General features: G+C 56.1%; 9 protein-coding genes and 1 non-coding gene across 10 annotated transcripts; 6 read left to right on the plus strand and 4 right to left on the minus strand.

The window, feature by feature from the left end:
* Positions 1 to 10: 10 nt before the first annotated feature.
* PHSY_000437 (hypothetical protein) lies at positions 11 to 1,203 on the plus strand (the record flags this gene model as incomplete). The annotated part of the gene is made up of 2 exons (XM_012331076.1): positions 11 to 707; positions 998 to 1,203. 2 exons carry the CDS (start codon positions 11 to 13, stop codon positions 1,201 to 1,203), a joined length of 903 nt encoding a protein of 300 aa, XP_012186466.1.
* Positions 1,204 to 1,878: 675 nt separating this feature from the next.
* On the plus strand, positions 1,879 to 3,376 carry PHSY_000438 (cytoplasm protein; the record flags this gene model as incomplete). The annotated part of the gene is made up of 2 exons (XM_012331077.1): positions 1,879 to 1,960; positions 2,970 to 3,376. 2 exons carry the CDS (start codon positions 1,879 to 1,881, stop codon positions 3,374 to 3,376), a joined length of 489 nt encoding a protein of 162 aa, XP_012186467.1.
* Positions 3,377 to 3,905: 529 nt separating this feature from the next.
* Positions 3,906 to 4,316, plus strand: PHSY_000439 (histone H3.2; the record flags this gene model as incomplete). The annotated part of the gene is made up of 1 exon (XM_012331078.1): positions 3,906 to 4,316. The coding sequence occupies one exon, from the start codon at positions 3,906 to 3,908 to the stop codon at positions 4,314 to 4,316; it is 411 nt and encodes a 136-aa protein (XP_012186468.1).
* Positions 4,317 to 4,811: 495 nt separating this feature from the next.
* On the plus strand, positions 4,812 to 6,296 carry PHSY_000440 (potential transmembrane protein; the record flags this gene model as incomplete). Its single annotated transcript, XM_012331079.1, has 1 exon — positions 4,812 to 6,296. The coding sequence occupies one exon, from the start codon at positions 4,812 to 4,814 to the stop codon at positions 6,294 to 6,296; it is 1,485 nt and encodes a 494-aa protein (XP_012186469.1).
* A 192-nt stretch (positions 6,297 to 6,488) lies between these two features.
* PHSY_000441 (maleylacetate reductase) lies at positions 6,489 to 8,128 on the minus strand (the record flags this gene model as incomplete). The annotated part of the gene is made up of 2 exons (XM_012331080.1): positions 6,489 to 7,772; positions 8,072 to 8,128. 2 exons carry the CDS (start codon positions 8,126 to 8,128, stop codon positions 6,489 to 6,491), a joined length of 1,341 nt encoding a protein of 446 aa, XP_012186470.1.
* A 43-nt stretch (positions 8,129 to 8,171) lies between these two features.
* PHSY_007574 lies at positions 8,172 to 8,243 on the minus strand. Its single transcript has one exon. It is a non-coding gene; the product is annotated as a tRNA-Glu (tRNA).
* Positions 8,244 to 8,410: 167 nt separating this feature from the next.
* On the minus strand, positions 8,411 to 11,432 carry PHSY_000442 (hypothetical protein; the record flags this gene model as incomplete). Its single annotated transcript, XM_012331081.1, has 2 exons — positions 8,411 to 9,972; positions 11,276 to 11,432. The coding sequence occupies 2 exons, from the start codon at positions 11,430 to 11,432 to the stop codon at positions 8,411 to 8,413; spliced, it is 1,719 nt and encodes a 572-aa protein (XP_012186471.1).
* An 880-nt stretch (positions 11,433 to 12,312) lies between these two features.
* PHSY_000443 (hypothetical protein) lies at positions 12,313 to 17,157 on the plus strand (the record flags this gene model as incomplete). The annotated part of the gene is made up of 1 exon (XM_012331082.1): positions 12,313 to 17,157. The coding sequence occupies one exon, from the start codon at positions 12,313 to 12,315 to the stop codon at positions 17,155 to 17,157; it is 4,845 nt and encodes a 1,614-aa protein (XP_012186472.1).
* Positions 17,158 to 17,973: 816 nt separating this feature from the next.
* On the plus strand, positions 17,974 to 18,455 carry PHSY_000444 (hypothetical protein; the record flags this gene model as incomplete). Its single annotated transcript, XM_012331083.1, has 3 exons — positions 17,974 to 18,057; positions 18,180 to 18,273; positions 18,370 to 18,455. 3 exons carry the CDS (start codon positions 17,974 to 17,976, stop codon positions 18,453 to 18,455), a joined length of 264 nt encoding a protein of 87 aa, XP_012186473.1.
* A 1,028-nt stretch (positions 18,456 to 19,483) lies between these two features.
* Positions 19,484 to 21,252, minus strand: PHSY_000445 (hypothetical protein; the record flags this gene model as incomplete). The annotated part of the gene is made up of 4 exons (XM_012331084.1): positions 19,484 to 19,607; positions 19,707 to 20,329; positions 20,525 to 20,770; positions 21,100 to 21,252. 4 exons carry the CDS (start codon positions 21,250 to 21,252, stop codon positions 19,484 to 19,486), a joined length of 1,146 nt encoding a protein of 381 aa, XP_012186474.1.
* Positions 21,253 to 21,360: the final 108 nt, after the last annotated feature.

The following is a 21,360-nucleotide window of genomic DNA, read 5'->3' on the forward strand; positions in this document are numbered from 1 at the left end:
GATGTCGACGATGTGGTTTTTGCGACCGAGCGAGGGTCTGAATAACGCTGCTGCTGCTTGTGCTTTTGTTGTGTCCGTTTGCCGGGAGAGCGAGAGCTTTAGCCATCGGGCCCTCGATGCGCGCTCAGCTCTGATCCATCCAAACAACCTCGACGACGGCGTGCACTCGCAGGCGAACCAGCTGTCTTCCGCGGCCAGCTGGTCCAGACTGTATTTTTGCAATAATAGCAGCCGATCCGCTGCGTGTTTTCTTGGTCGACCCAGACTCGCATTTTCGCCTTGTTCTATTGATACAACCGTGTATATTTCGAAGCCACGTGTGTTAGACCCTGCTGCTTCGAAGCCACACCAAAAGGACCCGATGCGGCAAATTGAGCATCGTCGTCTGCTGGTCGTCAGATCGGGATTGTGTCGACAGTTCGCTAGCTGCTGCTACCGCAGCCTGTGGATGGCGTGCGCCTACAACTTCGGACCGGCACTAGTCATACTGCCCGTTAGTGGGGCCGACGTCTTCCTAGCGCTTGCTCTTTGGGTGATTGCAGATAGTTCCGCTTTTCGCGTCCATCATTGTTGCGTTGAATTTTGGGAGAAGGAAGACGGCCGTGATGATTCTGTCCGTCAATTGCCTTCTGGTCTAGCCCTGCTACCCAAGACTGAACCGACCTCAAACCACAACCCTATCCAGGCTTCGTACTGCATGCCACTGCGTGAGTCACTCACGCCCTTGCAGCCCAGCGTGAATGTTGGGCATCAAAAGGGACGCGGGCCTTAGTATGGCTTGACGAGCGAACCGGCGGTGTCACGCTATGTAAGGCACTGGAGCTGTGCCAGTCCTGTCCGGTCTCCGCGCCTGGATCCAGGCCGAGGGCGGTCGGTCTGATTTTCTTGGATTTCCCCCGTGAACGAGAGGGCAGGCAGATGGCCTTCACGTCAAACAGAGGTCAGAAAATAGTTCATCCGCGACACTGGCGCATTGCCCTCGGGAATTCTCGCCCAGGGTCTCGCCTCTCGCAAAGAACTCTCCGATGCCTGCGTCCGAATCAGCGCCTCCAGTACTCGGTTCATCGTTTCGAGATCAACGCTGCTTGCTCGTATAACAACCCTTCACAGCTATTGATCCGGATGCATGTACGGGATGGCAAAGAAGTTGGAGGCATTGGGACGCCATGGCTGCGACAAGAAGCCTCGAGGTGTACTGAGTAAGCCTTGGAGGACATCAAAGCATCGCCTCTCGCTCCATCTTGACTTCCGTCGAGGTCGCAGACGTGGCAACGGACAAAGCCTCGTGTCGGCCGTAACAAGTTCCACCCTGCTGTCGATTGCAGACGGCAAGGATCGATACTTTCGGATGCTGTTGCAGCACCGCCAGTTGATGTCAAAGCTTGTTAGATTCTGATATCAGAATCTGCATACGCGTTGAAGTGCCCGCCCTTTTCCATTCTGTCCCGGAGTTTTTTGACAATTCCTCCTGCGCTACCCCGCCCTCTGCTCCAGCGCCTGGACTCGGGAACGATTTTCGACAATTTCGACACGACACCGCTCAAGTGCCCATTTGGATTTGCTTGGCTCTCCCGCTCGAGGCCCTGTTTGTCAGCTGCTCAGCTTCTGCAGGGCGACTGCGCATCCATTCTGGCGTGGCACTCGCATGCAAACGATTTTTGAGTTTTCGAAACGAGGATGCCGATCTTTCTTTCTATTTTCTCGGGGCGCAGCACCACACGGCCGCGGCGCCTGTTGAGCGGAGGGCGATGTCACGTCTGCCCTGCATCGCAAATGCCGCACACTGCTCCTGTGCCTGGTACCCTCGATCCGGATTATCCGTTCGCCTCTGTTCTTTCATGCTTCCATATCTTGTCGTTGCCACGATTCCGCTCGCCGATGGCCTCCTCTCGGAAGAGTCATACGGTATCGGGACAAGTCAAAGACATGAATGCCACTGCAGTCGACAAGAAGATAGCGAGTATGTTCCAACATATATGCTGAGTCGCGCAAAGAAGCGAGATCATTGCAGAAGTGACCGGGCAACGCGCTGATAGCCAACCGCACCATCGACGCCTGGTTCTGCCCTGAGAAAGAGCAGCATCGCTCCCGCCCACCCCTTCACAGCTCTACTCGGTCGAGTCAGCTTCTACGTAGGCCATTCTAGCATGTGCCGATAGAGCGGATCGAGACAGAGAGAGGTGCGCCTAGCACGACTTGCCGTATTGGCGTGTCACTGAGCTGATCTCACGAGTCACATGGCCCTGTTCGCGCATGCATCCGCAATTCACAACGCTTGATCAAGCTCAAGCTCGACCTGGCAAAGGTAAAAGGATGAAGCTGCGCTAGTAGCGTTCAGCAGAAGCATCATCAAGGTGTTCAACAGTGTTGTCATGGCTCGAAAGCGTTGAAGGTTCGTTCTGAGCTTCTTGTGTAGTATGCTTGCAGCCCATTTTTGACAGCGGATCCTACAGGGCTTAGCCTAGAATGACAAGAGGCCTTTTGTTCCAACCGCCCAGTCATCGCTGCGCCTTAGCCAGCCACCGGCGCTCGTCTCTCTGGCCCTTTCCAATGCCTGGTCGGACTCGCCGACAAACGCACAAACCTCATTTTCTTTGGACCCCCAAAAGTCTCCTACACTGTATGCACCTTCGACTAGGGTCTTCAAAGTCGAATCTGGCGCATTTTCTCCATCCGAAAATGCCTCTTCTGGCTCGCTTCACCACCGCGCGACCAGCGCAGTCCGAGCGCAGTGGGTCACATCGCATCATCTCATCCGGTCGGCCATCCACAATCACAACACACACAACACATCGACCCGACCGAAAAAGGTCTTGCTTCACCTCTATGCCGGCTCCACGCTTCTCGTCTGCTCCGCCCCGTTAGTCAATCGGTCCTGTCGATTCGACTTTTTCGATAATCTCCAATAAACCATCCTTTTCGCACCTCGTTCCCTCCTGTTTCCCCCCGGGCCGTCCCTGCCCTTGAAGCATCATCCGCCACCTCTTTTCTGGTGTTCGGTCGCTCCCCTTGCTGCGCCAATTATCTACGCTTTCCATTTACGTTACCGCTGATCCGTTTCTACGACCCTGGTGCGCACGTCTTGGCCGTGAGACTCGAAATAACGTATAAAGACACCCCTTTCCCCTTCGCCATCACCCCGTTCCCCTTTTCTCTCCTACAACCATCACCTCAAGTAAAACCTGAACGTATGTACTCGCCATCCATTGTCTTCTACCTCTCTCTCGACTATTGGCTCGTCGTCTGCCACACTCCTCGCAGTGCATGCTCGACGTTGAAGTCGTACATTGGCGTTCGCTTTGATCAGGATGCTGACATGCTATCTGTCTTTTATGTCTCCTCTCCTGACCTGATACATGGCTCGTTTCGACGATGATGTGCTCCTGCTCCCTGCCGTGTTTTGATCCTCGCTGCTCTCCGCCAACCCGACACCGCCTCCGACCGCCTCTCGCCCGCCTGCCCCTCGCCTCCGCCCTCGCGTCCCTTATTTTCTTCCCTCGCTCCGTCAATTTCCCTTGAATTTCCCGCGCTGCTCTGGTGCCCGCTCCTCCCACTACGCCGCGTCCCAATTTCCCTCGCTCCCCTCTGCTCTCGTGCCGCCATTTCTCTGATCCTGCCTCTCATCGCCGCCCGCCCTCCGCCACCGTCACGTATTTTCCCTCTCGTATCGTCATCACCGTCGCCTCTGCTGGTGGGACTGCTACCCAAATTTCGGATCCGATTTTTGCATCCGCGCCGCGCCTTTTCGCCTGTCTCTCCACACCGCTTTGTTCCATCCGCACCACGCGCTTCACCTTTGTTCATCACCACCACCGCCATCACCATCATCGTCGCTCATTGTCGTCGTCACCGTCATCGCCATCGTACCTCTTTCGACGTGATCACCATCACACCACCACAGCAAGATGGCTCGTACCAAGCAGACAGCCCGAAAGTCCACCGGTGGTAAGGCTCCCCGTAAGCAGCTTGCCACCAAAGCCGCCCGTAAGTCGGCCCCCGCCGCCGGTGGTGTCAAGAAGCCTCACCGTTACAAGCCCGGTACCGTCGCTCTTCGTGAGATTCGTCGCTACCAGAAGTCGACCGAGCTCCTCATCCGAAAGCTCCCCTTCCAGCGTCTCGTCCGTGAGATCGCCCAGGACTTCAAGACTGACCTCCGATTCCAGTCGTCCGCCATTGGCGCTCTCCAGGAGGCCGCCGAGGCCTACCTCGTCTCGCTCTTCGAGGACACCAACCTGGCTGCTATCCACGCCAAGCGTGTTACTATCCAGCCCAAGGACATCGCCCTTGCCCGCCGTCTCCGTGGCGAGCGCTCCTAATCGGTTTCTCGCTTTGCACAGCCTGTAGCGGCCAGCGGTTGCACGCAGAATCGTCTGCTGCCGTTGCTGCTTTCGTTGTGAAGATGTACCATTAGTTGTTCGGCCTCCCTGTCCTCGTCGTTGTTTGTCTCTCTGTCGTCTCGTAATCTCGTCTATTTCGCATCGCTCATCGGCTTGGTCTTTTGTGCGCCTAGATCGTCGTCTGTCGCAGTCTCTGCTTCGGTCGCGTCTGGCGCGACTGGTCTTTGACGCTTGAGCGCCTTGTATACCTCTCTACTCGACTTGCTCTGAGCAGTCCAATAGTAATTTGTTCCTCGCTTGACCTGAACTGACTGCGGATTGTGAGCTGATCATGCTAGTGACTGAGGTATGCTGTGTTGTGCGCTTCGATGATATATGGCTGAGTTGGTCTCGGTGGTTGACAGCTGAGGAAAACACGTCGCAGTCTGCTGTTGATTTTTTAAAACTGAGCCTCCGTTGCGTCACTGGGTCAAAATGACACACACACGCACACAGAACACGCAGGCACACGACAAGCCTCGCTCGCGTGTTGAAGAATTGTCGGACAGCCAAAGGCGCAAGGACCACGAAGATTTCGTCCTCGACAACGCCTCTACTGTCTCGGCACGCCATCGTCGCCGCTCATCGACCTGCTTTCCTCTATCGGCGATGGGTGTCTTCAACGCCCTAGTCAGCGGCTCCTTTCTGCCGTGGAAGCGAGCCAACCGCGAAACCGACTACGAGACAGTGCTTTCCCGCCTCGAAGGCGAGATCAACGACGTCCAGTCTCGTCTCACCCAGATCCGTCTTCGCGAGCGACGGGCTTCGGTGACGCTCACACTGCAAGCGTTCTTGCTGTGGGCCATCTACACGTTTGTCTGTTGGTTCTTTGGACTGTTGTCGTTGCGACGGGCGCATCGGTACGATTCGCATGCAGGGTGGGAAAACACCCGGTTGCTGGGTGTGTGGGTGCCGGTCGTGGGTAGTCCCGTGCTGATCATTTCGACGAGGAGGATCGTCAGGTGGTGGTATAGGAGGATCGGAGCGGCAGAGGACAAGCATCTGATCGATCTCAAGAGGCAAAAGCGCGAGAAGGTCGACGAGATCAAGCGTGCCACCAAGTACGATCATCTGCGGATGCTGCTCGAAAAGTACGATGAAGCCAGTGCAAAGGGTGTCACGCCAAACGTTGCTTCGACGCCGACGAAAGGAAAGGCGGGATCCAAATCAGGCTCACCGTCGTCGTCCAAGACTGCTTCTCCCGCATCGACCACTCCCCAACGATCCGGCGGCGCCGCACCACCCGCACCCGCTCCAACGACACCAGAAGCCCAAGCGCTCCAAGCACAGCGAATGGCGCTCATGCGACAGCAAGGAAACGTCATCCAGCCCCCCCGACCGTTCCCCGTCGCAGCCGCGCCGCCGATGCCAAAGACGTGGATGGACAAGGTGGCAGATGCTATCCTCGGCGCCGACCCTTCTGCCACGGGACCGGAGCAAAAGTATGCGCTCGTCTGCGCGCGCTGTCACGCGCACAACGGTCTGGCGCTCAAGGAGGAGTTCAACGAGGTGCAGTACATCTGCCCACACTGCGGTCATTTCAATTCGCGTCGGCCCAGCTCGGCGCCCGTCGGTTCGCCGTTCAACAGCAACGTCAGTGGTGCTCAGGGAGGCGGCAGGGCGAGGGTTTCGGATCAGGGTGTGAATTCGGCGGTCGACACGACACCGTCCAAGCCGAGCAGGACCGAGAGGGGCAGCAGCAGACTCAAGCTGCGAGCGGACGAGAGCGACGCTGATGAAGATGAGGACAAACCACCGGTCGCAACGCTGCAGGAGGAAAGGGGGGCGGAGGGAAACGACTCCGTATCGATCGATAGCAAGGCAGAGGATGCGAGGGAGGAGAGGAAAAAGTCGTTGCGCTCACGCAAGTCGCATTCGAACAGGTCTGGAGAGGACGGTATGGATCTCGATGACGATTGATGTCTGGCTCAATGGATGCATCGCCTCATTGGGCATCAGACTGGTTCTCAGCGCTTTCTCCATGCTCGGCAAAGCGGTCGTGAACTGCAGATGAATACAAGGTCAACATTTTCACAGATGGACAAAACAACTTTCGAGTGGACAAAGACTGAACTGGACTGAGGGTGTTGATCACAACCTCTGTTGAGGTAGTCACTCGTATACGCTATCGAGGATGCCCTTGACACCGTGCCAGTACTCGCTTCCCTTCTTTGCCTCTCCCGTGGTCTTTGTCGCTACGATTTCGGGTTGCTGCGCATCCAAACCGCAACCCTTGAGCGTCGAGTGCAGACCGAGGTCGTCGACGAGTTTCTGCACCGCGTCTCCCACCGCGGTAGCCTTCTCCCGCAGAACCTTCAGCTCTGATTCTGTCGGATCAGTGCTACCTGAGCCTACGGAGGGACCGAGCGGGGTGGGGTTGGGGTTGTAAGGTGCAGGGATGAAGGGGAGCGTATCTGCGAGGTTTTGCAGGTGCAGCAGGGGTGTGTTTAGGAAGTTGGCGGTGAAGCGGATGGTGGCGCCGAGAGTGATGCAGCTGGTGATGCCGTGACCGATGCCGTAGGTTGCACCGAGCTTGTGGCCGAGTCCGTGGGAGAGACCAAGTGCTCCGGACCTTGCTTCAGGCCAGAGGGAGTTGAAGCATGCCAGCTGCAGTTTTTGCCTGACATCGAGGTTTTGCGGTTCGGTCTTGGAGAGTGGCAGGTAGGTGAAGATGTCGCGGATGGCGGATTGAACGCTAGGACGGAGCAAGGGGTGTGTGTCGGGTCGGTAGAGGTACTCGACCGCGTGGTCGAGAGCACGGATACCGGTGGACAACCACAGACGTTCGGGCGTATCGAGCGTCAGTTCGGCATCGTAGATGATGGCGCGCGGGACGAGGTTCTTGGAGGAAACGCCGATCTTATGTCCTTCTTCCGACTTGAAACCCGCATTCTGGGTGGTTTCAGCGACAGAGAGCGTGGTAGGTACCGCGATGGTGGGGATAAAGAGGTCCGGGTGGGTCAAAGGGTTTCTCGCACTCTCCTCGCCGTGCTCCTCCTGATGACAGTAGAACGACACGGCTTTGGCTGCGTCAATGGGCGATCCGCCTCCGACAGCAACGATGACATCGGCGTTGGACCGCTTGATGCGTTCGACGGCCTCGCGAATGCCCGCCACGGGTGCGTGCTCGCCAATGTCAAAGTACGTCTCTCCGCTGTAGTAGCCTTTGGACGAGAGGATCTGTTGGACGCGTTCGATGACTTTGGTCTTGGTGGCGAGACTCTTGCCCGTGAGTATGAAGGCCTTTTTGTTCTTGAGGTTGAGCGTCTCGATTGCAGACGGCAGGGAGGTGGCGATGGAGCCGGGACCGAAGTACACGGCTTGAAGAAGCGTGTTGCGGTAGACGCCGGTTACGGAAGATGCGGCCATGATTGCGAGCGATTGTTCGGAGGCTGCCTAACGAAGATGAGATGGTGGTCAAGTTTTCAGACCAGGCAGCTTGGTTAGGTAGAAATGCCGAGCAAGGCGACTCCCACCGGTAATACACAGACGGCGGCCTTTTTCTGCCGGCGTATAAGCGGGGATAAGCGTCAATTTCAAGATGGCTCATGCGCTGACTGTCCTCCACACACAAAGGGCACTGGCAGAGATGGAGTCAACATCGCATCATCGACTACCTTATTTGGCGCAATCGTTTCCACCCAATCCGCAGAGCATCGACAAGCAACGAACTCGGTCGGGTCCTCGGAACCCACCTGGCAACAGCGATGGTCCAGCTCGTCAAGATGTGCATCAATCACACCGCAGCACATCGTAAGTTACTGTCAAGAGGAGCAAAATGTACCAAAAAAAATGTTCCCGGCCGGGGAATCGAACCCCGATCTCAGCTGTGAAAAAGCCGTATACTGACCATTGTACTAACTGGGACTACTGCGTGAAAGATCCTTGTATAAACAAATATAATACGTAGATCCTATGGGGATTGCAGACAGTACATGTTTGCGCACACCACAATGTCCGTTGTTCGCACCAGTCCGATGAGATGGATGAGAGATGTGTTTGCCATTTGGAGAGAGTGTTAGGAGAGCACGGTGTCACTGGACATCATCCGTCTTGGTGGCGAACCTCAACGTCAACTCGTAGATGCTAAACATGACCACCGCGTTCGGCACCACACGAAGCAGATGAGCGCTCAGTCCACCGTACAGGGCGGCGAAACCTTCCTCCTTGTAGACCAGTCTCACCGTCTGCAGCAGACCGGTGTACTTTGGCTTCTGACCAGCTTCAGGCTGCTGCCTCAATCTTGTCCTCACCACTTCATGCGGATACGTCGCCAAGCTCGCCACCAACTTTGCCACACCGGCTGCACCTACCATGCTCGACAGCTTGCCCGTCACCTTTCCTTGTCCCTGGCCATCTTGCGGTTGATCGACCCCCATCTTCTTCAAGCGTTCGTACAGAACCCACTGGATGGTGCCTTCGGCGACACCGAGGTAGCTGGCGCTCATTCCTTTGTAGAGGCCCTTTACGCCTTCCTTGCGCACGATGTGCAGTGTCATTTGGAGCGAGTTCATGCTGGATCCGGAGCTTGCTTTGGAAGCGTGGAAGAATGCCGGTTCGCCGAACGTTCCGAGTGTTTTTTTGGATCGCACCACGGAGGCGGCGGTGGAGAAATGGGCTACACCTGGCCGGGTAGCAGTGGCGGATGCAGTGCTTGCGATTGGTCTTGTCGGAGATGCTGTTGCTGATGATGGTGATGCCGCTGGTCGCTCGTTTCGACGTGAGTCAAGTTGCAATCGGGTTTTGACGACCCAAATGGGATTCGTTGCCGTCGCCGTGACCAAGCCCGCTAGTGCTGCTGCGCTGAGATGGACCAAAGACGTCTCTTTGCCGCCGTTGAATCGATCCGCGATGAGCGCCTTACCGTTACCATAAGTGTAAAAGTTGATAGATCGGGCTGGAATGACACCGACCAATGTTGGACCTAGTCCGCGAAACAAGGCACGTGGGCCCTCTGTTGTACTGATCTCCTTTAGCAGGTATCCCGTCTCTACAAAGTGGTACGCCAGCCGACGAGCGCTTTGCAAGATTCCGCTGTTTTGCGACGCTGCTGCTTCTGAACTTGCTAATGACGCTGCTCCTTTCTGTGGCGAGCGCTGACGATACAGATCCGATTGCAGACGTGTCTTGACCACGTCGAGTGGAGATGTGATGATGGCACCGCACATGCCACCGGCGCCACCTGCCACAAAGTGCAGCCATCCTTTCGGGGGTATCAACTTTTTCGGCCGTGATGATGCGTCGTCGGTTGGGGTGAGCGGTAGCTTGGAGGAAGATGAAGCGTGCTGTTGTGATTCTACGATGCGGAGGTCGACCTGGGCACCAGCATCGCCTTGGTCGGCGAGCCGTTGAAGTTGCGGTATGGACAGTCTTTGACCAGATTGTACGTTGGCAGAGGGTAGAAGAGGTGAGATTGTCTCGGTTTCTCCCTCTCCCGGAGTCGCTGTGCCAGGATACGGCATGACTTTTCCTTTCGGTGTGCTCCAAGTATCTTCCGATGCTGAGTTTCGTCTGTTGCGCAGACTCCTGGACAAGATCTCTTGTTTGAGCCGACCGAGCTTCGGGACTCTTTGAAGCTGCTCTTGTGAGATTCCTGCTGTGAAGGTCGATTGGAAGGGCCGATTTAGGAAATGGACAACAATGTTGGTGCCAGAGTGTATGATGAGCGCATTGACAGGCTCGGATAATGATACAGTATTCCAACTTAGGGTCGAGCCTCTTTCTGCAAGTTGCTTTTTTGCGCATTCCTGAACTTTTTCTTTTCCGCAAAAAGTAGCTGCGTGGAGGTTCAGCTCAGCTGGGATGTATTAAGTCATCATGACTAAGCATTGTAAGACCGTCTTGATTGGGCCACTGCTGACAGGGCTGCACCCAATTGGCTTTAGCAGGGAGCTCCTTGAAAGAAACATTTCCGTTGCGAGCAAGGATGGCAAGAGGGACACGCCGTCACTGCCATGTGTGCCATGTGTACATCCAACCGGCGATTCAGGATAGGCGTTGTTACGCTTTGCGAACGCGCCTTGCCGGTATGCGATGTAGGCGAACTCCGAATGAGGGACGGGCAAAGACCGATACCAGCCCCCCGCAATTTGACTCAGGTGACCCTCGCAAATGGCAAAGGAAGCAAAGGAATCGAGGATGCCGCTTCGTGCTCGAGTTGGCCGATAAGATGGTGTCGCTCAGCTTGTGCGTGCAAAGATCGAGATGTGGTTGCAGCACCTCAACCACGACCTCCGTTTTTGCGGTAAGTAACATTGTTACTCTGTACCGCAGCTACTACGGAAGGGCCTCGACTTTTGTTGCCAAATTTTACGTCGTTGAGCAGCGACCTGCATTTTGCCTGCACAGCCCGGTGCGATCTCGGGAAATCCATCGTCTGGTGCCTCTTCCGCCTAATTGTGCCTCCGATGAGGGTCTGTCTCCTTTTTCAGTCTCAGCTGTCAGTGCGAGAAAGAGCATGGACGAGAGGTATCTCCTCCACAGCCGCTATTAACCGCCCCTATTCCCTTTTCTCCCGTTCTTGCTCGGTGCTGCCTTCGACATCAGCTCTTCTGAGGCTTCATTTGAGCAGCATGCAGTATGCTTGGACGTCGAGAGTCGAGTAGGTGCACAATATCGATTGTGCGATTGTGCAATCTCAAATATCGATAGAAGCGAAAAAAAGATGGCAGCGGCGCCCGTTGGTATTTTTCCGGGAATGCGGTTCCGGATGTCTTGAGCATGAGCAAGAGTGGTCTAGACAAGCGGGCGACTTCGATCAGCCTCAGGGCCACGGGAGGCACATGGACAAACATCAGCAGAGACCCGAGAAGGATCAGCCATGCGATCTGTGTCAAAGCCGCAAAGCCGCAGCGAGACAGGCAAGACCAACCATTGCCCCCACTCAATGAAGACCTAACCTTTTCCGACATGATACCTTTGTGCTGTTCGATCGCTTCGATGGAAAGCTTCCAGCAAAGATGGAACGGCATCGACCGTCATGTGTTGCCGTCGTTGCTCCCACCAAGTTGCCGCGTGAGAAGCCGCCGTGCTGTACCACAGTCTGCCACTTGACATCGGAATTCCCGCCCTGAAAAGCTCGAAAATATATCTAAAATCGAAGCGAGGCGAAACGATGAAATCACACGGCTGGCTACAGAGCGCATGTTGTGGTAGCTGCACAGTGACTGAGTGAGGATGAGAGAAGCGCGCCGTCGGTCGATTTGCACAACTAATTTGCCTGTCAACGCAAGCACACAAGCAAACGGACGCGGATGTGCCGCTGCAGGCCAGTTCGACGCTCTTTTGCGGCAGAGCGACCCTCGCGCCGCAACTCCACGTCCATCTCTGGCTTGACCATACATTCACTCACTTCGTCCTTCCTCTCACGCAACACCCACCTCCAACTCCATCGCCTCGAGTCTCTGTTTGAGCCTGCACTCACGCACACTCCTTCACTTCGCATCTTTGTGCCAGCCGACAGCAGCGCGCTCTCTTTCCCGCTTGGTCGGTGCACTGCTGCTGCGGTCGCCTATTTGTGACGACGGTCTGTGCTGCATCTTTGATCGGCCGTCATCCTCCCCACGTCCCGAGCACATCTATCATAGCTGTTCCGCTCGCAGCTCATAGCAAAGCGTTCGCAAGCGCTCGTCAGCACTCGCTATCGTCACGACTGCTAAAGCCTGTCTAGTCTCACATCGGATCCCGTATAGGCCCTTGGATTCACGCAAACCCGCTTTGGCCTGGCAGCAATCCCTTTTGCAGTTCCTTCGGATTCCGTTGTGTCACACTGTCCAAATGATGAAACCACGCTGAGCGGCTCCTGTTCCACCGAGAAAGCAAGCCGTCTCTTCAACATTTCATCGAAACAACCACTACACCACCGCATTTCGCACATCGCATCGCCCCTATACCCGCTCCTGCTGCTTCCGCACTTTTCCCGACCGCTCGCGACAACATGCCGGCAGGAGCAGCTCCCGGCGCGCCTCTCGACAAGAGAACCACCGCGTACGAAAACATCTTCGGTCGCCCCAACGCCAAACCCAAAGGTCCGCAACCACAAGTCTTTGCTCAGCATCACAATCCCGGCGCTGGTCCTTTTCGCGCTCCTTCCAGCTCGTATGCTGCCAATCAGCGATGGAATGGCGCACTCCCCGCCGCTGCATACGGTGCTGCGCCATATCCACCTAATGTGTACCTCGATCCATCCATGGTAATACCCAACACCGCAGCCTACTATCCCTCTGCCTACGCATCCGCTCCTTCCGAGGGCTTCGATCCGCAATCAGATCGTAGGATCAGCACCGTTCCATCCATCGCCAGCTCTGACCCGAGATCCTCCTTCTCTGGCTATTCTCAGTACAATGGTCTGACGACCAGCGCACCAGATGCCTATCGCGGCTCCTCCAGCTCAGCAACACCTGCAAGCGCATACGCCACGCACTACCTCGATCAGCACCCGTCAAATGGATCTAGCCAGCCTGCCAACGGCGCAAACGGATCTAACGGTTCCATCAACGCCGCTTCGCCTGTACCCACCCAAACCGGCTATTCGAATCCAAATGCTGCTTCTCCACGCGCCTCAGTCCTACCCGACCAAGATGCCGATCTCGCCTACGGCCTCGATAAGGCCACACTCAACTCGAGCGACAGACCTCCACGCTTACCCAGCTTTGAAAGCAGCGCACCGATCGAACAGAGCAGCTTTTGGTTCGGCGAAAGCGATCGCACACCTACCAGCCCCTTGTCCGTCGCCAGCCGAAAACTCGGCAGCTTCGGCTCACAGGGCCAGGCCGCTCAGCTCGCTGTCACCTCATCCAACGCAGCTTCGCCACGTATCGATGCAGGCACTGCTCCGTCCACGCATGCAAACGAAACGCAGCAGACAGCGTCACACGATCAGGAGGTCTACTCGAATGCGTTCTTCGAAAACTTGCTTGGAGCCCGCTCCCCAGCTTCTTCGATCTACGGCGACGGTCGTAGGAGAGGCTCTGTGGAATCCGATCGCCAGTCAATCGCCAATTCCATCTACACCCTTCCCGGCGCTCAGAATGCATCGCGCGCCTTTTATGGATCAACCACCACCTTGCCCCAGAACGCCAGCGGTTACTTTGCCGGCGGCGGCGCCGCGCTTGGCGGCATGACGCCTTACAATCTTTCCGTCGCCGCCAACTCATCCGCCATTTCAGGCAGTGGCTGGGACCGTCCGCCGCGCGCACGCACTGCCTCTTCAGCAACTCAAGCAGCACAGGCCGCTTATGCGCCTGGTTTTCATCACGGCGGTGCTGCATCACGTTGGGACGATCCGAGCGAAGCTTCGACCATAGGTAGGGGCGACTATCGTTCACTTTCTTTCGGTCAAAGCGCATCTCGTCCGTCGATCGCTGGACCAGCATCTCCGCGAGACAGCATCACAAGCGGACCTCCTCATCCAACGACGTCAAGCCGAAGAGGGCCCCTCGTGTATCCGGCTATGCTTTCTAAAGTCGCAGAAACCTTCCGCGCGCGTGTGAGCCTCTCGGAACGCACCAAAGATGGTCTCACCTACAGCGATGCATTCGACGGACGAGAAGCGGTCGACAAGATTGCCTACATCATCAAGACCACCGATAGGAATCTGGCTCTCCTGCTCGGTCGTGCGCTCGATGCGCAAAAGTTCTTCCACGATGTCACATACGACCATCGACTGCGTGATTCTGCCTCGGAGATCTATCAGTTCAAGGTGCGCGTTCCCACCTCCGGCTTCGGTGCCGAAGACGGCTTTGACGACGATCGCAGGAACTCTGGCCCCGGTCCTCCAACACGCGGCAATTCAGGATCCAGCTTTGGTGCGACGCCATCGATCTCCTCCATGACATCGAGCAAGCAACCTGCCTCGACGTCGCGATCGCCCGCCGCCACCACCCCGGCCACCTCGATCTACAACGGAGTCCAGTCTGGATCCGCACTCGATGATGACGACGATGATGCACTACCCACTGGTGTCTTCACCCTCTTGACCGACTGTTATTCGCCCACTTGTTCGCGCGATCGACTCTGCTACAGTATCGCCTGTCCGCGACGTCTCGAGCAACAGGCGCGACTCAACATGAAACCTCAGCCCGTCCTTCAGCGCAGCGTCAGCAAAGAGTCGCTAAATGATACCAAGGAGCGAGGTGCTTTGTGGGCCGATTCCGTCCCCCGAGAAGTGTTTGACAGCATCGACGATGCTGAGAGAAAGCGTCAAGAGGCCATCAACGAGGTCATCTACACCGAACGGGATTTCGTCGCCGACATGGAATACCTGCGTGATCAATGGGTCAAGCCATTGCGCTCATCGGACGTCATCCCCGAGGACCACCGCGATGACTTTGTCACGCAGGTGTTCTGGAATGTGCTCGAGATCCACGCCGTCAACGCCAAGCTGGCCGAACTGCTCACCAAGCGCCAGAAGCAAGCCGATATCGTGGACCGCATCGGCGATATTCTGCTCGAGATGGTGCCGCACTTCCAACCCTTCGTCAAGTATGGTTCACATCAACTTTACGGCAAGTACGAATTCGAAAAGGAAAAGTCGTCCAACTCGGCCTTCGCCAGATTCGTCGACGAGACCGAACGCCTACCGCAGTCACGCAAGCTCGAGCTGAACGGCTACCTCACCAAGCCGACTACCCGACTCGCAAGATACCCCTTGTTGCTCGAACAGGTCGTCAAGTATACCCCGGACGACCACCCGGACAAGCAGACCCTGCCTAAGGTCATCAAGATTGTCAGAGAATTCCTGACAAAGGTCAATGTCGAAACCGGCAAGAGTGAGAATCGCTTCACGCTCGCCCAACTCGACCAGCAGCTCGTGTTCAAGCAGGGCGAGGCCGTCGATCTGCGCCTCCGCGACGAGCAGAGGGAGCTCGTCTTCAAAGGTCCGCTCAAGAAGCGCGGCGGTACGCAGAGCGAAAGCGCCGAGCTGCAAGTCTTCCTATTCGACCACGCCCTGCTCATGTGCAAGCCAAAGACGGTCAACAAGCATGAGCTGTACAAGGTCTATCGCAAGCCCATCCCGCTCGAGCTCCTCATCGTCACTGTGTACGACGAGGTTCCAACGGGCAAGGGCAGCTCCACGCGACCGAAGTCGATCATGTCGCGCACCTCGACCGGCACGCGGTACAGCAGTACGCCAGGTACAGCGCCCAAGCAGGACGCCAAGACGGGCTACGCGCTCACCTTTACCTACCTGGGCAAGAAAGGCTACTCGATGACGCTGTGGGCCAGCACCTTTGTAAGCCGCAAGAAGTGGTTCGAGAACATCGAATCGCGACAAGAGATTCTGCGACAGCGCAGCAACATCTTCGACACTATCACGCTATCCGAGAACTTCTTCCTGGGTCCCAATCGCGTCAACTGCTCGGTGCCGTTCGACTTTGGCCGCAGAATCATCTATGGTACGGACGACGGTGTCTACCTGTCCGACCTGCGCGAGAAAGCGCGACCGCCCACCAAGGTGCTGCCGTTACCCGGCGTCACCCAAGTGGACGTGCTGGAAGAGTACCAGATCCTGATCGTGCTCGCTGAAAAGTCGGTGCACACGTTCACGCTGGACGCGCTCGATCCGTCGGACCCGATGGGTTCGCTGAAGCGCGGTCGGCGCATCTCTTCGCACACGTCGTTCTTCCGCGCGGGCATCTGCCTGGGTCGAACGCTGGTATGCGTGGTCAAGTCGAGCTCGTTGTCGTCGACGATCAAGACGCTGGAGCCGATCGAGCAAAACGTGCGCGGCAAGAAGCAGCCGACGTTCAAGAAGCTGCTGCAGGGAGGACAAGATACGCTGCGCGTGTTCAAGGAATTTTACATTCCGACCGAGTCGAGCTCGATCCACTTTCTCAAGACCAAGCTGTGCGTGGGTTGCACCAAGGGGTTCGAAATTGTGGATCTCGAGACGCTCGACACGCAAGGCCTGCTGGACCCGGCGGACGCTTCGCTCGACTTTGTGCAGCGCAAGGAAAACGTCAAGCCGATCGCCATCTACCGCATCTCTGGCGTCTTTCTGCTGTGCTACGACGAGTTTGCGTTCTACGTCAACAAAAATGGTTGGCGCGCCAAGGGCAACTGGATCATTCACTGGGAGGGCAATCCGACCTCGTTCGCGTACCACCATCCTTACGTGCTTGCCTTCGAGCCGAGCTTTGTCGAGGTGCGACACGTCGAGACGGGCGCTTTGCACCAGGTCATCACAGGAGTCAACCTGCGGTGTCTGTTTGCGGATGTAGCGCCACCGACGCCCAGCGTGCAGCAGCAGAATGCGCAAGCGGTGGCGGCGATGCGGGCCAACTCGTTCAATGCAGCCATGGCTGGGCCTTATGGGCGACCGATGGCGCCGTTGCAGAACGGCATGGGTCCGCCCATGGCGCCTTACCCAGGTGCACGACCCGGCTTTGCCCCCCCGCACGCCGTCAACGGCGCCATGGTGTCTGGCGCGCCTGGCGTGGCAGCGTATGGAGCGAGTGCTCGCCCGGGAGGGCCACCGATGCGTCCAGGAGGACCACCTTTCCCCGGCGCGCCGGGCGGAGCCATGGTGCATCCAGCGGCAGGAGCAGGAGCAGGAGGGCCCTTCCCGCCGGGCGTTCGACCGCAAATGCCGTATGCGTTCCAACAGGCGCCGACACCAAGGCCTCCACCAGTGCAGCGCAACCCGGTGTGGGAGTCGGTGGCTGCGAGTCGCAACCAGATTGTGTTTATCGGGGACACGACCGTGTTCTGCGTTCGGCTGCACACCGAAAAGGAGTCGAGCAGCGGGAATGTCTCGCCGTCGAGTTCGGTCAAGGGTTGATGGACCTGCGTCTGGTCATGTCAGGATGTCCCGCAGAAGTCGCTTTTGTTTTTCTCATGTATATCACGCATGCAATGTCTTTGTGTCCATTGTGAGTTCTCTGACGGTGCCTGCGTAGCGTGAAGGTGATTTTCTTTATTTGTGAGATCATTTCCGTCGAAAAGGAGTCTCGTACGTGTTCTGGTAAGGATTACAAATAGCAGTGAAATCGGATTGAGTCGGGATTTTTGCGGTGGAAATTCGCACGATTCGCGGGTGAAACTCGGCTCCGTGTGAAGCGTTGGGGCTGCGAAGAAAGGTCCGGATCGCGCACAACACCCGTTCTTGGCTGATGGAGCTTGCTGATTGACGACGATCACCACCCTACACATTCATCCACTGTTCACTAATTCGACAAGATGCGTGCTTCTCAGGTCACGTTCTCGGGCATGCCTACGGGCAAGAAATACGTAAGTTGATGGAGGTGCGAGTGCGAGTTGGAGAGATGCGGAGAGGGAAGGTTGAAGGAAGATTGGAGAGGGGGATGGTTGCGATGGTCGCACTCTATGCCGCCTACACCGTTGATGAGCGGCAGCAGAGGGGCTTTATGCGGTGTCTGCACGAAAGGTGGAAGAGGGGCAGGATCCCATTGCCACGAACGAACGCTGACAGTCTCTCATTCCTTTCTATCTCTTCTCCCAACGTTACTCAACCTCGCACATGATCCATCATCACTGGTTACCTTCGACGATCTTTTGATCGATTCTTCCTCAATCATACGCTCACCTCGACTGCCGATCCCGCTTTCGACAAATCAACACATTCTCCTTCCGCTCGATGCAATCGCACAACCGCTCGCTTCGCAACGCATTCTGTCTCATCTCATCTCGACGTCATTCTTTGCATTCCACGTTTTCTTTGGTACGATGCATGCGTCCAATCTTCGAATCTCTCTCTTTCGCCTACAGATGGGCTGGTGGGGCGACATGGGAGGCCCAACCCAACGAGGTATCACGCAATACTCTGTCTCTCCCTTCCAACAGAACGCCATGAAGGGTGCACTTCACTCGTACGTCTTTTACGGGTTCAAGCGAATCATGCAGCAGGCACCTTACTTTGTCCTGCCTTTCGGTGTCGGTAAGTCTTCTTTTTCCGAATCGCTCTCTCTCTGTCTCTTTTATATCCTTCCAAGTTTTGCTGATCGAGGACTTTTGTTTCATTTCTGCAACGCAGGTTACGGACTTATCGCTTGGGCAAAGAGCAAGAACGCCTACTACAACTCCAAGGCTGGTCACCTCGCACATGGTCACGACGAGTAGAAGTAGACACACAAGCCATGTTCTCCCCTCTGAAACCCTGGTAATCACGCATTCCGGTATCGAAAGGTTTGTGTGCGTGAGAGAGAGAGGGACGCAACGAGCCACGAGATCGTCTTTGTGGGAATGTGAGGGAAGCCGAAGATCAGGCTTGAACCGGGAAAAAGCGGCGGGTTGATGGTGACTTGAAAGGGTCAGGTGCGGAAGAGGCTGAGAAGCGGAATGGGATGGGGCTCGTCCACGCTTACGAGAGCGAATCAGATGCGAGCCTACCCGGGGCACCAGCAAGGATCATTTGAGATCACATGAGCGACTGAGCTGGTGAGAGACATTCGACCTCATCGACCTTGGAACGCGCACTTGGTGGTTTCGAGAAGCGCAAGCCGAGGTTGCTAGCATCGCTATATGATCCAAGACACCGGTTGCAAGATCGCCAACAGTCGAAATGTGCTTTCCCGACACCTAAGTGTGAGCGAGGGGACGCAATGCTGATCCTTCGAGTGTCCTACCCGCATCAAATTCGCATAATCAGCGCTTCGACTTGATGCGTTATCACTGAACTCCCTCGCTATTCTCACCCATTTCAGGCCCCTTCCCCGTCAACCGCTCCACTTCGGTTTCTCTTCCTTACTACCTTGAGTGACGATGGCCTGAACCAATCCACTACAAGCTGAGGCTTCACCTCGTACCCGCATGCACTCAAGCGTGATCAACTGGAGCAACTCACATCTCACCAAAGTCCTTATTCACGCAATCCGCCCCATTCTGACACACCCCCTACACCCCAGCCTTGGCATCCCATTCTCGCCCTCCACCATCACCGCAGCTCGACAAGCCCTGCATCAACAAACACACTCGTCTCGACCAACCCAGCACAATCTCTCACCGTCCTCTCGCTCGCCCCCAATCTCAAGCATCTACCTTCGATTTCGAAAGTGCACCAAGTATTCAAAGTTACATTTTTTCGTCATCGCCAACAGTTTTTGCTCGATCCGTCTGTTTTAGTATGGCCCTCCAACTGATGTACTCGTTCACTTGCTGAGCATCATCTTGACAAACTCGTCGTAGTTGATCTGGCCATCGCCGTCGACGTCGGCCTCGCGAATCATCTCGTCCACCTCGTTGTCTGAGAGCTTCTCGCCCAGGTTTGTCATGCTGTTGAAAGTCGGAATAGTCGATCGGGAAACGCCAAAGTCGATAATGTCAGCCTACTGTCTCTCTGCACTGTTAGTCTGCGATCACGTGGCCCCTGACCCAGAGCTGAAGCGGGTGTGAGCGAGTATGCGATGGCATTCGGCCTCGTGTCCGCTTGTGCGGCAGGGGCGAACGGTCCGAGGATATTGTACGTACACGTGTCGAAGCTCAGCAGCACTGATGAAACCGTTTCCGTCCTTGTCGAACACCTTGAAGGCCTCCTTGATCTCTTCTTCCGAGTCGGTATCCTTCATCTTGCGTGCCATCATGGTGAGGAATTCGGGAAAGTCGATGGTGCCGTTGCCATCTGCGTCGACCTCGTTGACCATGTCCTGGAGCTCTGCCTCGGTGGGGTTCTGGCCGAGCGATCGCATGACGGTGCCGAGCTCCTTGGTGGTGATGGTGCCATCGCCGTCCTTGTCGAACAGGGAGAAAGCCTCCTTGAACTCGGCGATCTGATCTTCGGTGAGCTGGTCAGCCATATTGAATGTGTTGACTGCGAGCGCAAAGACCGAGGAAGATGTTGGCGTGAGAGATGGAAGGCGGCGCGTTTGTTGTAGAAGAGAAGCGTTACGATGGTCAGCACGGGTCTGTTTGACGTCAATCACTTTGCCAATGTCATCAACCATTGCAAAGTCAACAGCGATCGCCATAGATGTGTTGTTTCGCCGCCTATCCGCCTTCTGACTGGATCAAGACTTTGACGTGTTCAGCGTCCTGCGTGTCTGAAGCTGCCTTTTCCTTGCCTGCGCCTGATCAACAGCGCTATCCCTTGGTTTGAGCCAAACCCATCCAACCAAATTCCGAATGCTGCGTCCATAGGTGCTGAATGGTGTCTTGACCAGGGAACTTCCGATGCGTGCGAGTTGCATACTTACGATGTTTGTACTGATGCGCGGGTAGTCCCAAACGAGAGAGGAGAGGATGAGGGTTGAGAAGCAAGATAAGATCGCGTCCGAGCGCAAATGCGAATCCAGCACCGACCAACTTGGAAAGACAAAAGCAACTTGCTTGCCCTCCTCGGCTGTGCGCTGTCCTGAGGAAACAGTGACGAATTGCTTTCTCCACCTCTCTCTCTGTCCTGGTGAGCTGCGAAATCCAACACTCGAATTACAGCGCAGCGGCTAATCGACAGTCACGCACACGGCTTCGCGTCACACAGTCACAGTGTGTCCGTCTGCGTGCGTGTGTGTGTGTGTCTCGGACGGCACAGAAATTAGAGCGTTCAAGAACCTCCCTTTTGGCGTTTTGCGCACAGCCTTTCGTCATAGCTCAGCCCGAAATAACTTGAGCCTCAAGTCCAGGCCTCTCTTGACTGCGACAGTGCGCATGTCAGTTGACGGGCCCCAGCCAAACTTTGCAGTCAAAGGCTGCTGCGATCGATCCGAATCAGCACAGCAGCGTTTTTCTACAGAAGCTGCCTCCCGCCCTTGCCGCCGGTCCAAGAGCCGACCTTGGTTGCAGTTTGTCTGGAACCCTCAAAGGCAATTCTCGACGCTCGGTCCAGCTCTTTCCGTTCTCGTTTCGTTGATGGCAACCCCGCACACAGAAGGCTTCTTGTGACGTTCTCGTGCAAACTGCAACCTCGGCTCGCGCCTTCGCTCATCGGTTCGGCTTCCTTACACAGCAATGTCGAGGTTCTATCAGACGTGTAATTTGCAAATGAGAACAACAATTCCTTCAGTGACAGCAACTTGTACAGATATCAATGCGA

Source organism: Pseudozyma hubeiensis (genome assembly GCF_000403515.1).
Source record: "Pseudozyma hubeiensis SY62 DNA, scaffold: PHS7, whole genome shotgun sequence".
Taxonomy (NCBI): Eukaryota; Fungi; Basidiomycota; class Ustilaginomycetes; order Ustilaginales; family Ustilaginaceae; genus Pseudozyma; species Pseudozyma hubeiensis.